The 16,775-nt window shown below is 39.1% G+C and overlaps 1 protein-coding gene across 2 annotated transcripts in view; it reads right to left on the bottom strand.

Annotated features, from left to right (window-relative positions):
• Positions 1-3,169: 3,169 nt before the first annotated feature.
• The window catches only part of MACROD2 (mono-ADP ribosylhydrolase 2), a 1,878,458-nt gene continuing 1,864,852 nt past the window's right edge, over positions 3,170-16,775 (bottom strand). For both annotated transcript variants that reach the window (XM_087853758.1, XM_045805705.2), the window contains exons 17-19: positions 11,274-11,351; positions 8,333-8,401; positions 3,170-3,254 (exon numbers count right to left, since the gene is read on the bottom strand). In XM_087853758.1, the coding sequence (XP_087709884.1) occupies positions 8,340-8,401; positions 11,274-11,351 (140 nt within the window). In that variant the 3' untranslated portion in view covers positions 3,170-3,254; positions 8,333-8,339. The remainder of the gene's footprint in view (positions 3,255-8,332; positions 8,402-11,273; positions 11,352-16,775) is intronic.

The following is a 16,775-nucleotide window of genomic DNA, read 5'->3' as shown; positions in this document are numbered from 1 at the left end:
GCTTTTATGAAAGAAGACTTGTCCATCTGAATAGTTACTAGCTAGAGGAAAAGCCCCTTTGTCTCTCTTACAACAACTACCTTTCTAATTAGGACTACAGGTTTCCCCTGCTATGGGAAAGTAGTGTTCCTATGAAACCTATCCTTAAGCCAAAATGGTGTAAAGCAAAGAAACAATTACCATTAATTTATATGGAAATATTTTTGAGACTTCCCAGACCCTTTTCTGATACCACAAGGGCACATCTTGCCAATGGATGCAGAAAATAAAATGAGATAAAGTACAGATGCTCACAGACACAGGTCAAAGCTATGGCGGCTTGATGCTGAGACGCTGAGTGTAGTTCCCAGGGAAGGAGCTTGGCGGGGCCGTTCTCCCTGCTTGCAGTTTTAGTAAAAGCGAAAGCCCTCGTCGGATTTCTTTAGGTTAACGGTAGCAGGTACTAATGTGGGGCTTTCATAAAAGCAAAGTGGCGTAATGCAATTTCAAAAAGCAGGGATACCTGTATTATGTTGAGAGCCTACTTTGATCCTCTGTATGCAAACATGACTAATGTGGAGCTATCTTTCTCCCCCTCTCCCGTAACCCATTAGGCCACATAACCTGGCAGAAGTGTGGCTGGAAATTGACATCCAGGATTCATGTGCAGGAGAATCAATCTGCCTTTCAAATTTTCCATTGTTCGGCGTGTTCAATGACAGCACCAGCGAAAAAAGGGTTTCCTGTGTTGAGGTGTCTTCGATCTGGCCAACAGCTAGATTTTTAATATCTTACTATTGAAATGGAAAGTAACTTCATTGTTCGTTTTAAGGATAAAATCTTACAACCAAATAGCAATCAAAAGGCATAACGAGGCAAAAATGAAAACAGAATCTAATCATAAAATAAAGTTTAAACAAATTCAGGAGTGGGGCTATGATATTTACTCCTCATTCTCTTAGTTTTGTTCTCGAAGATTGCTTTCCTTTTCCCGCAGTTTTCAGCCAGAGGACTCCCTCCCCCATTCCTACCCCACCCGCATTGAAAATGAAGGACTGAAAATGGCTGTCGTGGATGATAAAGAGAACGCCCCCACTGAAATAATTCCAATCTCCACGGGTCCTAACAGGGACATTAGGTCTCTTTCATCTTTGTCCATGAAGAAGTCCCTCTTGGCTCTGTCATGTTGTTTTCCACTGGAACTCATGACCAAGCTTGAGTATCACCAACATGCGGGAGTCACAGGAAAACGTGACCCTAGCAGATTGCTCTTGTCCAGTCCTTCACAGAATGATGGGGACTTTCAATTAAGTTATAAAGATGACAAGAAATATAGAAACTATCAGTATTTGTATGGCATCATGTCATGGATCACTTAAAAATGGGACTTTCCTTTGTTTTTCTAGAAAGCGCTGTCTAATGCAGTAGGGGACATACACGTTTCCATATCAAACTGTAAAGTAATAGCAGAAAGAGAAATGGCCACGTTCCCAAATCATGAGGTCCCTTAAAAATCATTGCTGTTAGGTTGATAAGCAGTTTTTTTTTTTTTTAAATACGGGATGTTAGAACATATTACATATGCAGAAATAAAACTTGCTGATGATTCCAATATACCCAATAAGCCATTCAGAGGGGCAACGAATTCAGAAAGGCCAAAACAAAATCCATAGAAAGGTAAGAAGGTGAATTTTCCATAGAGGGAAGAGCAAAACTGAAGAACTCCATGGAATATTTAGAAAACGGAACACCCTTTGCTTTTAGAAATACCCAATTTGATCCATTACTTTTCTCCCTCCACTAAAAAATATATTTATATATTTATATATATAAATAACTTACAATTCGAAAGACCTTATAAGGAAGGTGGATTTGAGAAGATCTGCAAGAAGCAATATCTGTCTCCTCAGGAAAAGATAGAGTGTTCTCAGAACCTAGGGAAGCTGTGGGAAGTAGGCATCTCGCCTCGTGAGGGTCGCTGTTGATGTTTTCTCTGGGACAGACACTCCTGACGACTTCTGACTTCCTCCTTGGCCCCACATCCCTGTGCCCACTGTACCACTAGAATCTTGGCTCAGTAATGCTGCTTCTCCCCTTCCAGGCCATAATCAAGGGATTTCTGGGTGAGGGGACGAGCTATCAAAGTAGTTTTGGATTTGGCGTGAACAAAGCAGACTATTTAAAAGCAAGCCAGAACTGCAAGCAAGACCTCCAATTGCCTCTAACTTCAAATGAGGATCTTTCTGTGGGCCCTCAAACCTTGGGTAAAGACAAGAGGTTCTTTTATGAAAAGCGTATATATAAAACGAGAGATTTCAAGTAGAACTTTTAATATTCATAGGCATATGTTTGGATTCTAAATGCAGCAGCCCCCTCTCTTAACTAAAACACCTCGAAGAGTGTCATCCCTTCCAACTGTGTCGCAAAGAGTCACATCTCACTTGGTGGGCTCTATACCGAAGCACACAAAAGACCTCATGAACCAGGTGAGCTCTGCGGAAGGTCGGGGTCAAAGAATGCACCTGCAGTCCTGGCTGGGAAGGGAAAGCCCCACTGGCTGCCAGGACCTGCCTTCATTGTAATGCCTCTACCCTCTGTTCTGGATGAAATCCTCCTTCCACATTCCTCATTAACCACATGGAACAGAATTGTACCTTGGGAATCCCTGAACAAAATACCATTTTCAATTCATTGTCCTGACCTTTTTCCAAGTTATTTCTGAGCATTTTGCCCATTTTCTCTCCTGCCTCTTTTGTCTGTGGATTATACTGATCCTGGGCTTGAGGATTCCTGAAATTTAGCCTGCATTGTCTGATTGTATCAAACAATCATCTCCCGTCTCTCTTTGAAGAAACCACTGTATCGACCAGCTTTGTGAAATAATCAAGAAAGCAGACAGGGGCCAGGATACACATGTGAGTGTTACACCGTGCCACTGTGACCCTGGGAAAAGTCGTGAGAGAAAAAAACAGAAATTACAGGGACAGTGCCTGAAAGATGCATTAACGTGGGCCCCCTCACCAAGTTCAAGGAAACTTTTTTTTTTTTCTTTCTTTTTCTGCAGGTAAACAGAACACAATGCAGCTGAAGAAATTAGAGCAAAGGATTCCCTGTCCTTCCTTGGGACTTGCCCCCTCCCAACACCCCCGTCCTCCATAGCTTGCGCTACTGTCTTCCTACACCCACCCCCCCCCCCCCCAGGGCCAGGAGAGGCCTGCAATGCCAAGACAGTGATTGACTTCCATTTCTTTGTTCCTTTGCTTCATCTTGTGCCCCTGCCAAAGACAAGGAGAAACCATTTGTTAGATGAAAGATCATAGATTTCATAGCTTTAGCAAGGAATATCTTTTTAACACAGTCATTTAAATGTTTCGTACCCCTCAAACAAGCCTAGGAATATCTTCTTTGACTATCAAAGAGCTCTGGCTATTGGAGCTGTAATTGCTGGCACGGGGTATCTTTAAAGAGCACATAAATCAGTGCTAAGAAACGTATGCCACGCTGACGACTTGCTTCCGCTGATGGGGGCGATTAACTCGACTCTTCAGAGTCTTCTTTGAAAAACCTAATCTTGAATTGATGAGTCCTCCCTTCTAGGGTCCATTCATACACTCTAGTTTCCAGGGCTCGACACAGGAACAGTGATAACAATTTACATAATGCTGATTTGCAAAAGTCATTGATGGCTATCCCACCCCTCTGAGGTCTTATTAAGTCTCTGCAGGGTTCCCCGCTTGTGAGAGAACTCTGAGAAGATACTGTGCCTTAGATAGTCTTTATTTTTATAGATTTTAGAAGATGAGGTATCATCCACATGGAAGGGAATGCACAGCCCTTAAGCATACGTCAGTCAGTACGAACAAAGGCATTCATTTAACCCACACCACTATCGAGATACAAAACACTGCCATTACCTCAAAAGTTCGCTTCTGCTGGAACCAGCAATTGATCCGATTTCTATCACCATAAATTACTACGTGTCTATACAAAAGAACTGGAGCAGACGATCTCTGAGTTAATTTTCTATCTGGTGTTCCTTTGAATCTTTAAAAAAGTACTCTTTGAGGTGTGTATGTGTTTATAAAAGCAGTAGCATGCTTGCTGCAGACAGCATTTAAAATAGACGAAAGTAGGTGAGAAGAAAAAAATCCTACATAATCCCCCCATTGATGATAACTTCTGCAGTTAATATTAGGGAGTATTTCCTGATAGTATTTTTCTAAATCTTTTATACATAGATACACAACTATAAATTTTAATTTTAAAAATGAAAATTGCTCACATAAAGAAACTTACACACAGTATAATATACCTAGAATATATTCCCTTTGCAGATTTAATATGTGCTAATATTTTTCAAATTTCCTTGTGATCTTTATTTTACTTTTCAAAAATAAAAAAACTACAGTAAATTAAAGTATTTACAGATAATTTAATTTACAGATAAGTTAAAACTATTTCTCTTTCCTTCCCAGAGATTACCAAACCCTGATATCAGTGTGAATCAACTTGCATGTGTTTATATTTTTACACGAATATATATTCACAAATACACATATTAATAGAAAGTATGTATTTGTGTATTATAAAAAGCACATAAGTAGTAATTTTGTTTTACCCTGTTTTTAGCACCCACTAATTATTTTTATAAATTTATAATCAATATATATTTTTTGATTTGCTTTTGTGTTTACCGTTTTCCTTGGCTTACACTTGCTTCCTGCACCTTATGCTTTCCTCTGGGTTCAGTTTTCTTCTTACTGTCGCGCATCCTTTAGTAGCTTTTAAAGAAAGGGTATGTGAGGAGCAAACTTATCTTTTTTCCCTGAAAAACGGCCGTTATTATCTTCTTAAATGATAGTGAAACTAGTATAGTACTCTATACTGACATTTGCTTCTATTCATGTTTTGAAGACTCATTATTATTCCACTATCTTCTGAACGAAATTCTCGATGTTGGGAAGCCTGCTGTCCACGCCGTACTTATTTGTTTTGAGGTTGACTCTTCTTACCCTCTAATTGTTTTATTTTTTTTCTCATTGCCTCTAGTGTTCTGCAATGCCTGTGTTGGGTTTATTTTAAACATGTCCTTCTTGTGACTTACTCTTCTTTTAACTAAAAACTCATGACTTCTATCAGTTTCTGATAAATCCTCAGCCGTTATCTTTCAAATACTACCTACTGTCTCCTTTTAGAATGCGTACTGCAGACAAACACGATGGCCGTTCTTCTCCCAGCCCTCATGTCTCCTCATGTGTCGTTCATATCACTACATGTTTATTGGCTTTTTTCAAATTGTTCTTAATTTTTCATAGTGTTGCCCTTTCTTACAGTTTTATATCTGCTTTTTATCTTTTTTTGTCATTTAAATGTACTTATTCTATAAGATCTTCAGAATTTTCTACTCCCTCAAGTTTTCATGGTGCTAATCACCCTGTCATTTCACCCACCGAATCTCGCTTACGGTGGATCAATACCTTGTGTGTTCTGTAAGTCTTAAAATTGTGAATTCATACTCAGAGAACTTGTTTTTCTCCTGTGGGAATTCCAAGTGATAGGTTCACATTTCCATTTGTTATCTATAGCAGGAATAATACTGGTCTATAATTAACCATTAAATATACAGTCCATGTATTGCTGTCTGACTTTGGGTGACATAAGTTTGCGTATCGAATTCATGGTGCATTTGTGTTTTCCACTTGTCACGGGAGCCTTTTTCCTTCCCCACACAGCACTCCGGGCAACAGGAGTCTCCTTATTAACTTTCTTGAGCTGGAAATCCCAGATTTATCTCTGTAAAGGTATGAGTTCTAACATCTCCCCTTGAGTGGCCCCAAGTCCCAGGTGGGCATTAGAATGAAGGAACAAGCCATAGGGCCTATCTCTGCATCAACGACCCATCTGCAGCCCTTAGGGCCACTGCATCTGTAGCTCACCACACTATTGCTTTGGTTTTCAAATTCCTCTTTATTTCTGGCACCTTTGCTTTCATGTCAGTTGAGCAGTGTATTTAAATTTTTTTTATTATAATTTACCTCTCATTTCTTAACATTTGTACTGGGAGATGTTCTGTATTACCCCACCTTTTCAGTTACCTGTTGCTACATCACAAACCACCCCAAAACTTAGTGGCTAAAACCAAAATGGTTTATTATTTTTCATGATTCTATAGGCTTGGGCTCAGCTGGGCAATTTAACCGCTCCAGGTGGTATCCACTGGAGCCAGAGCATCCAAAATGGCCTCTCGGTTTCCAGAATCTCTCCATGGGGCCTTCCTCATTCTATAGTACAGCTTGAGCTTCTTAGTGGATGGTCGGATTCCAAAGGCAGGCATTCTGAGAGTCTAAAAATGGAAGTTACAAAGCCTCTTAAAGTGTACCTTGGTAACTGCCACACTTGGACTGCCATGTTTCTCTAGAACCAAAGATTCAGATTCTATAACTACCTTTACATGACCTCAAATACCTGTTGAAAAATTATTTTTACGTTTGCAGAGTGTTCTGTTGATTCATTGAGTCATTCCCCTATTGTCATTTACGATAGTCCCGATTTTTTACAATTACAAATTATACAACACTAAATATTCTCGCATTGTATCTTGGAACTCTGTAATTCTAATTTGATTTCACTGTATTCCTTTAATTTCCTTGAGGGCGTGATGCATAGAACTAAAGGTTCCTTCTTCCTTTTGAACTATCACATAACCTCTACAAATTCAGCTCTGTAAATATTTCTGTGGGAGTCCCTCAAGTTCCGTGGGTCATAATGTTCTGTGACAACTGTGTTTAGCAACTCACTATTGTTTAGGGAGCAGTATGGTGTCATCAACTAATTTTGTCCTGGAGTGTTTGAACTTCCATTGATCACCCAAGGGACCCTGTGCAAGTCACTCCTTCCTGGGATTGAGTTTCCTCAAACTAATCTTGAACTTGAAGTTTTGACAACTTATTCATTTGGGTAAAGGTATCGATTCATGTTTATGGTCAAGGAAAATATTTTGATATCAACCAAGGAAAACATTTATCCGGGTACTTTATTTAGATATTGATCACACAGGAAAATCATAGTGTCTATAAGAAAAATTCTAGACAAGAAGTCTATAGTTTGTTGGCAACAAAAGGGCAAAAGGTAAGGCAACACCCAGGAACTTGCATTTAAATTGTTCAGGTTTAGTCTCACTTCATTACTTTTTAATGGAAACTTCTCTACCATACCATTTCTGCAGCTTAGCAGGATAATTTTAAATACATGAACAAGGTTAAAAAAAAAGAAGAAGAAATGTTTGTAAGACTATATTTGTATGAGTTTTATTTTTTTAGCAGTCCTATGCTATACGCTTGCTACACAAATGCTATGATATTTAGTTTTAAATGATGTTCAAGACCATGATGGGAAGGACAGGTGCCTACTTTCATACATGCTCAAACTTTGGTCTGCTGTGATGCTGGAGCTCAAGAGTCTGGTGCAACATGACCTTCTGGGTGAGTGCAGAGACCTACCAAGAAGATGTAAGGGAGTGTGGGAAGGTGCTGAGAGCAGTGGTGCTACCACAACTGTGTTTTACACTGGATGACCCACAACTCATCTATCCCAGAGGATTTTTCCCAGTTAGTATTTTCAGCTGGGAATCAGAATAGCGAGCTTGACTTCTCCCCGCTCATGCTTCTCACCAGCCCTCAAGATACGGAAAGGGGTTATAGACGCTTATCATTTTAGATAAATTTCAGTCTCTGCTGAGAGATTTAGAATGTTGGTTTAGAAAAACTCTTCAATGTGATCTGACCCAGACTATGATTTTTTGAGGGAGTTCCCTGAGGCTCGTTCAACTCAACAAATCCTGTACAGACACACAGGTCTACAGGTCGTGGTGTGACAGCAAAGGACACAAGTCAGGCTTCTTTCTGCCGAAACACACTCGAGTGCCTTTCCATACTCTCCAGGGTAGAGATTTAGTGCTATGCTTAAAAACAGGTATACTAAGCAACTCAGCAGGTAGCTTCTGGAAAAGCGATGCTTCGGAATCAGCTTGGGGTTGCTGAAATAATTTGATCCCTCCAGGAGGCCAGGAGGTTAGTGGATGGAAACATTTTTTTCCTGTTGTCAAAACTCAGAAAACCAGGGAACTGCACATTTGAATACGCTGTGGCTTATCTTTCCCCCCCTCAAAGGATGGTAGGCTTCTTGGGGTTATCTTGGCTCCTTCCACTGTGTCATTTGGTACAAGGATTTTTAAAGTTTAGCCCGAGCCACACTGTGGGACTCGGCAGAACTGAGGGAAATCCAATATGCCATTTACAAACACTTCCCATGGCTGGTGTAATCAATTGAAAATCCCACTACAGGGGCAACTTACCTACTAGTTAATCTTCTTGCTGACTCTCTGTTGGGTCATTTACACTGTCAACCTGACTATTCATTTCAACTGTAACCAGAAAAGAAAACAAAAAAGGTTAAATCTTTATGAAATCCAAATCTCTTGAACACATTAAAATAGCCTGTGAGTTGTTACATTCCTGATCTCCTATCTTATACCTCTTTTCAGATCCTTTTCATTCATTCAAGATTTAGGGAGTGATTCTTGTAGATTTTTACCAGCAGGGACCAGGGAGGGTAGAACTGCCTCTTACCGAACTGTAGAAGCTGAGTCGTCATGTTATACTAGATTTTTGGGTTGACATTTTGGGTGTATTTATTACCATCCTGGAGGTAAATCCAAAGGCCTTAATAGATGTCTAAGAAAATAAAAAGAAGGCAAAGCAAAACAGATCATTGCCATGTGGAGAGGTAGGCAGCTCTCTCTGAAATGGCAATGTCAGTAGGCCTGTTTGGTTTGCTAGGTTTTCAAGTCTGAATTTCAAAACGGACTCTTTAAACTTGCCAAGGGTGCAGCAGCAATGGATGCTCTGCAACAGAAAGCTAAACATCTAAGGGCTCACACAGCAATGATCAAACCCCGCTTTTACTTTAACTGTGCGTATTGTTCTATGCGAGCATTTGCATAAAACAGACTGCATAATTAATGCCATTGTCCAGAAGTATTCCAGAGCAGGCAGAGCAGTCACTCTGGAAATTTTCAAAGGTCAGTAGGTTCAATTAGATGGATATTTTTAAAGCATCAAAGCCCATATTATAAACAGAGAGACAATATACCAATGGAACAAGGGCCAGACCACATGTAACAATGTAACGGATGAAAAAGCCCTGCAGCAGCAGCCTGGGCAACCCAACCACAGCCTCTGCAGCAATCAGCTTAGGATGGTCAGGACTCCGGCAGTGACTGCCGGCTTCACTCTAGTTTGCCCCGTGATTCCAACGCAGGACCCAACAGGGAAGGCCAAATATGTTCCTGAACCAGTCACCCAGTTGGCCCAAATCCCGCTTCCCCATGCCAAACACCTCCAGTCAGAGGATGCTTGAAGTCTTTTCTTAACTATAAAGGTTTCCCGCTTCTGTGCCTGCCTCTGAGCCCACCAACACAAGTGATAACGGCTGACACCCTGGCTATCATACCTGAATAAGCAACCTCTGTTTGTTCTTGGTGGGGTATTCTCATTTATTTGCACAAAATCAATGATCCAAAGCTCTTTTTCTCAAAGAGGAAAATTCGATTAAAGTAAAATAGTGGCAGATGCTGGTTTTCACACTCCAAAGAGGCTTGAAAGAGGGAATGACATTGAAGGGCCTACCACCCAACTCTTTCTCAAGGAGGAAGATTTTAAAAGCAGGTTTCCATTCCACCTGCAAACTATCCTGGGTTTCTAATGATGTGTGAGCTTTTTCTAAACCTCCGGTATAAACTGGCCAGATGCACCAATGCTACCTATATAAGGAGAATAATGCATGAACTTTCCAGCCTGGTCTATAAAATTACTGTAAGGTTGCCCATCTCAATGAGGGAGCATGCAGAATAAAATATAGGAGAGCGTCCCTTCTCTGTTTCTTCCTCCAACCCAAGGGTCACTGGTTCCAAAACCTATTAATAAATGTTAATATAAAAAGCATCCCATGATCAAATAAGTTTGGGAAAAGCAATGGTAAACCATGTTGACAAATTTCCTTATGGCTGAGACTTCTGAAAGCCTATAACATGCATGAAGAATCTCAAAGTGAGGACTAAATCTTAGTATTTCCCATGTTTATTTCCCTTTTATTCAATGAGCATCATATGGGCCTGTTATTTTTCAGAACATGTTTTGCAAAGAACTAGTTAAGAACCATGTCTGTAATGTCACAACCAGGCTGTAGCAGGTTTCATTCAACTGAGCATGACTAACTTAAATGGATCTGAGGTTGAAAAACATTTTTCTCCTAAGTAATGCATGCCCTTGAGTGAAAAAAAAATCGGTTTGTATGGAAGGGCTTATGATTAAAGGAGGAAATTCAGATGATGCAAAGCTTATAGTAGGGTGGAATACCTACTATAAAAAACTCTATTTAAAACCACCAAATAAATTCACCAAGTAACATCTACCCGTTGAATTTTTCCCAAGGTCATTATCAACTCAAAGAATTTGCTTTTTTTTTTTTTTTTTTTTTTGCTAAAATGAACCAAATAACAAGGTATATACGAATGTTTTATCACCAACCAATTCTGGTTCTCCTGAGCTCTGGGGGCCAGTAGAATCAAATAGTTATCAAATCATATATTCCCAAATAATTGTTTTTTTTAATGCAAGTTATATTTCAAAGCATTCCCTCCATCATTATACAGGGGCAAGGGTATATTAATATTTCTCAGACTCAGAGTATTCAGATGCCTTCAAAATGAGATGTGAATAAAGACAGACTTTTGTAAACTGATTTCTAAGGTGCTTTTAAAGACCCACTATGTTTTTGGCCAAGCCATCTGAAGTGATAGAGTGAGGTAAAGTGATGAAGGTCCAAGATGACCTTAGCCCAAACTCAAGCTGGGGCTCTCCTGAATGTTTCCCTGAGTCCCTACAGAGCAGGGATAACTTTAGGTAAGTACTTTTTGTCGAAGTAAGTGATATGCCCATCAAGTTCACCAGCTGGACTTCAGTCCAGGTTACCCTTGGAATTACCCACTATGGCCTCTGTATTACGAGGTGTGATTAACCTGAGATAGTGTTCTAAAACAGCTAGCATCGTGTTTTTTTTTTTTTTTAAAGGCTGCCAATTTTATTAGTTCCTGGTAGAACATGGTTTTTGAACTTTACCTTGTTCTAATTGAATACGTTGCTTCATAGAATAGATAGCTCCTTTAATCCTAGATTACACACAGAAAATGTGTCAGGTTTGTAGTTTGCATGAGCTCAAACAGCTCAGAACTTTACCATCAGTACTTGGAGAGTTTTCTGTGTTGCCAGAGCCTTCGCTTTGCACAGGAACTCTAGGTGTGTCCTCGCCTTGAGCTGAAAGAAAGAAGATAGTCCTTGATTAATAGAGAATTAGAACAGCCTGACTGCCAATTGTTCTCCGTTGCCCTCTTAAATTTAAAAATACTCCTGGGATTCAACTTCTTTTGCAGAAAAGGTTAAGGGAGGAAACCGTGGGTTGAGTCGCCTCGATTCTTTAGTGCTGTCATCTCAATTCTCTTTAATTTGTGAGATAATCGCATACATACATACACAATTTCTCAAATAAAAAATCTGGTAGCATGAATGCAGGGAAACTTGGTTTAATCAGAAGAATCTACAATTTAAATTTAGGGAAGTGTGTGTGTGTGTGTGTGTGTGTGTGTGTGTGTGTGTAAGTTTACGCAGCTTAACCTTTGGAGAGAAAAGGGAAAAAAGAAAACCTGTTTTGCCTTAGTCATGCCTGAAAGCTGAAAGATTCATTTTCCTGGCAGTGAGGTTTTTTTGTTTCAACCCAAAATGAATGGCTTAGATGCTTTCCCAGGAGATGTGCTCAGATGCTGCCATTTTGACTTGCTGAGAATCAAGTCTTTAGTTAATTTCTGTTGTGATTAATCCCTATTTTGCATAGCTTCAGAGGACGCGTCGTCCATTGGCTGTGGCTGACGCGATACAACATGCTTAAATGTAGTAGGAAGTGGATTGTTTTTTCTTATTGTGAGGAATTTTCTGGATAGCCTAAAGGACAATAATATCTTCCATCTTAGTTAAATATGCATTACGTTTTCACAACTTGAAGACCAAGGGCATTTAGAAATATAGATACAGATAAAGGTCTGGAAATCCATCATTTCAAAACTTGTATTATTTCTATATTTTTTAAAGCAGAAGTTTGAGTGCATTTTCATTACATGAGTACTTATTGAGCTCAGAGTATGTTATATTTGGTGTGCCTGTGGTGAGGTTCAAGCAGGGATGGTAAAGATCCAGTTTACAATCTCTTCAAAGGAAGGTATCTTCAAAGATAGAACTTGCCCTCTTGGTAATGATTTACTGAAGCTGACAATCATGAAGTATGATTCAAAGATGACCAATCTCCGAATCCTGGTGGATGGACGGTAGGAAGGTCAGTACTTGAAGACGTATAAAACAAGTGGAGTGGGGGAAGGTGAAGAAAGCCATTTTAGATTTGAAATCTGAAGTTCAGGGCCATATAAGTCAAGATGACAAACAAGCTTTTGCATCCAGTCCTGAGGAAGTGAACTGTGAATAGGCGTGTGTGTATTTGTGAGATGTCAATATAGCAGTAACATCGATGAAATGAAGGTAGATGAGAGAAATCAGGAAAAGGATAACAGAAGAAAGGAAATGACTGACAGATCTCAAGCCTTCGATGTGAAAGTCACTGTGCCCATAAGTTGTTTTCATTAGCTCCTGAGGATGAGGCTGGGAAAACTTAAACCTTCCAAATGGACCTAAAACAATACCATATCCTTTCTCACTCCACCAGTTCTAGAAAGCGAACCGTTTTCAATTTCTCATCAACACATTCCTCTAGGCGCAATTACAGAAGAAATCGTTGATGGATTTCTCTAAGCCTTGGAGCAGGAAATCTTGGTTAATTATGCTTCAAAATAGAATAAAGAAAAAATGGAATATTTGATTTTATATAAACATAATAAACTTTTGGATGGAAAAATACCATAAGACATGTTTAGAAGAAAAGTATTATAAATTGAGGAAAAATACTTACACCTTTTATCATAGACAAATGGTTAATATCTTTAATAATCTTCTAAGAGATTAAGAAGATCGAAAACTGGGTAGAAAGTTGAGCAAGAAATTTAACAGACAGTTCATAATAAAAAAATGGCCTGTAGTCATGTGGAAGATGATTCACTTTGCTCATAATGAAAGAAATGCAAATTGAAATTACACTGAGAAAGGGATTTCAGTCTAAGGTGAATTATCACGATGCAGACTAACCCTCCTACCAATAACAGAAACAATGGAGAGATTGTTTAAGAAACTATTTTCACCCAATAGAGAGCCATCAATACAGCACAAGCTTGAGGAGGTACAAAATTGTGAGGCTGACATTCCACATGTGCCAACAAGTTGAACAGAGCCTCCAGATGTCTTATGAGGCCTGGGGGGTGGGGAGGGGCAAAACTTGGAGATCAGGGTTAACCAAGGAATAGGTGCCAAGGAAATTACCTCATGTCTTCTGTGGGGGCACCCGAAGGGTTATATTCTGGGGGTAAGGATGAACTTGATATAGACCAGCTCTTAAAATAACTTAAGTCCAACTTATAATCAGTTCAATTCCTGATTATATGGCAGTGCTCTGCTCAATCCTACTGGCCTGACAGAAGAAAAAGAAATCTTTTCCAAAATGAGATAAAACCACCCAGAGCCTCAAGCTATCTCTACAATTATTCACACACAGTGTCCAGCATTTAATAAAAAATTATCTGGCATTCCAGAAGAACAAGAACAAATCACTGAAAACCAAGAGAATAAGACGATGTATAGAGACATGTTAGAGATCTAGATATCATAGACACAATTTTAAAATAGTGATTAACAGCACTACTGATGCTCGATTTTAGCCCAAGGAGACCCATTTAAGCACTTTCTAACCTCCAGAACTGTAAGATAATAAATTCATGTTGTTTCAGGCACCGAGTGGTAATCTACTAAGCAGCCATACAAAACAAATATTCACCCTTTCTTTCCTCCTCCTTCTTCCTCCCTCTGTCTCTCTTTCCAATTTAGCTTCTGGAGCTCTATTTATTCTCTAAGAAAGTTTGGGCCACTGTGGAGCAGAGACCAAGGCCCCAGCCAGCCTGTGTCTGAGGCCTCGAAAACTCCCACCAGCAGGACAGACCGAACACCTGAGAGAAGAAATGGGTCCTGCGAACTGCGGCATGGGCTGGGTTCGGCAATTCACAGATTCAGGACGAAGTCCTTTTCCAATTTGCTTTCCGAAACATCCGTTTCATCTGCACCCAAGATCCTGCAGTAAAGCAGCCTTGCACTGCTCTTCGCGGAATCCAGGTTGTCACTAGATTGTCTGTGTTTCCAAAGGAGCATCTGCTCAGAGCCAAGGCGACCGCTAGGTGATAGCCATACTAACTGGAGGCGGGATTAGCCAACCCTCTAATTCCAAAGTGTTTAGCTTTGGAGCACAAAAAGTTAAACACCTTCTTGCAACACATTGTAAACATGTCAGTGTGTTTAACATGTTAACTGTCCTCTGTTCCCCTGCCCACGTGTTTAGAAAAGAAACAGGTTATGATGTTTAACTAGTAAATGGATGTACGTGCTCATAGCAGCTAACACTTTTTAAACACTTGTGGATGCTTAAAATTATGATGTGTTTAAGATTTGAACACGTTTGCTTTTCTACACTCTTAAAAAAATAAAATAAAATAGTGATTAATGTGCTTAAGAATTAGATGCCAATTTGGAGAATTTCCATGGCAAAAAAGTTTATCAGATAACTAGACACTACTTAAAATGTAAGATGTAAATTCCAGAACTGGAAAATATGCTATAATTGAAGTTATTAATTCAGTAGGTGAATTTGGCGGCCAATAGACATAGCCAAAGGAGGGATTAGTAAACTGAAAGCTAGATTAGAAGAAAATATAAAGTACAGATGAAAAATACAGAAAAGAGGTAGTAGACGTGAGATAGGGTCTATCCTATGTGTAATGTGGCAAAAGCAATACTTAAGATATAATGGCCAATTTCCCTAAATTAATCAAACTACTATTTTAATTATCAAACCAGTTTTAAAAGTGCTCTGATCTCCAAACAGCATTAAAGCAAAGCAAACCTCACTCAGGCCAGTCGTTGTAAAAGTGCTGAAAACCAAGGTTAAAGAAAAAATATAAAATTATCTAGTGTATAAGGATCTATTAACATCAAAATAGCAACGACAGGCCTTACAGATGCCTTGTCAGCAAAAATAATGGAAGACAGAAATAATCCAATGGCATCTTCAAAGTGCTAAATGAAAAATCACCAGTACAAAATTTCATACCAAACAAAAGTGTCTTTCGAATTTGAATTTGGAAAAAAAAAATTTCAGGGAAAAAGAATCAGAATTTGTTCAGGGATGAAAACAGTAGACCTACACTGAAAGAGTAGTTTTCACCATACTCAAAAACCAATTCCAGGTAGATTTTAGAACCAAGTGTGAAAAGTAACTTAGAAAAAGACCCTCACGTCATTAGGCAAAAAGTCCTTACACGGGAAAAACAAAACAATAACCATCAGGGAAAAGACTGATAATCTAAACTAAACAACACTAAAACGAACATCCTTAATCTCTGGAAACACACCATTAAGAAAGTAAAAAATATCTGAATATATATTTGTGGAAGAATATATTTGTGATATATATTACTGACTCCTGCACTGAATAAAAGGAAATAAATATACGAAATAACAGAGAGACAGGGAACCCAATAGAAATGGGCAAGACACAAATATCTCTTAAGAGGATATCCTGTTAGTCACTTAAGTTTTTTGAATGACTTTTGCCAAATCTCAGCATTTAGAAGCCTTGGCTTTTTCACTTTTAAAATGACTACAGAATGTTCTAACTCCTTGTCTAACTTATAAAATGTTCTAACTCCTCGTTTAACTTGGAGACACCGTCAGAACTAATTAACACATAACAGTATTGTTACTTTTTATAAGAAATGATTACCCTGAAAGGGAAATTAATTGACCTGACACTAAACATTACTTCCCTGACTTTCCCTAGAGGGTTGCTGTTTGTAAAGGGATCTAAGGATACCTGTGGCTGATTCTTCCGTGAAATCTCTTTCAAGGTCATTACTATCAATGATAATAACCCTTTGGTGATATTACTACGCAGGAACCTCTGTGGCATCACGGGGAACTTTTTATCTAACAGGCAGGATGCTAGTCAATTAAACAGTGCTCAATGGAAATGAAGGCACATGCAAAACACTTTTAAGAACTGGGTGAGAGATGAAGGAAGAAGTTGAAGAAAGCAAATCCCAAAAGGCAGATCAAAAAATAGTGAACATTTAAGATGCTTGCCTTACGTTTTCTCTTTTCAACCTCACTATTTTGTAATACAAAACATTCATCTGAGAAATTTCAGGTTATGTCACCATATCGACACAGATTAACACGAGACTCAATGGCAGGTTCGAGACCCATGACACAGAGAGATCAAAACAGAAATTAAAGCTGTATATTACTGCATTCCAGGAGCAGAGGGAGGCATTGCCTGTCAGATCTACTTCCAAAGACACTAAAGGTATATTTGATAGACGTGATTAATTTATTTACTATCATACATACACAGGATATGTGCATGTGGTATGAGTATATGACTGTATTTAGTGAGTGGTGCAAGTGTGTGTGTGTGTGTGTGTGTGTGTGTGTGTGTGTGATGTATTTGGGAAGAGGGAGAGGAATGACAGACATTTGTTA

The sequence above is a fragment of the Ursus americanus genome, chromosome 22 (genome assembly GCF_024610735.1).
Source record: "Ursus americanus isolate L20-20 chromosome 22, mUrsAme1.1.p, whole genome shotgun sequence".
Classification (NCBI taxonomy): Eukaryota; Metazoa; Chordata; class Mammalia; order Carnivora; family Ursidae; genus Ursus; species Ursus americanus.
Note: the sequence above shows the minus strand (reverse complement) of the source record. Positions and strands in the feature narration are given on the sequence as shown.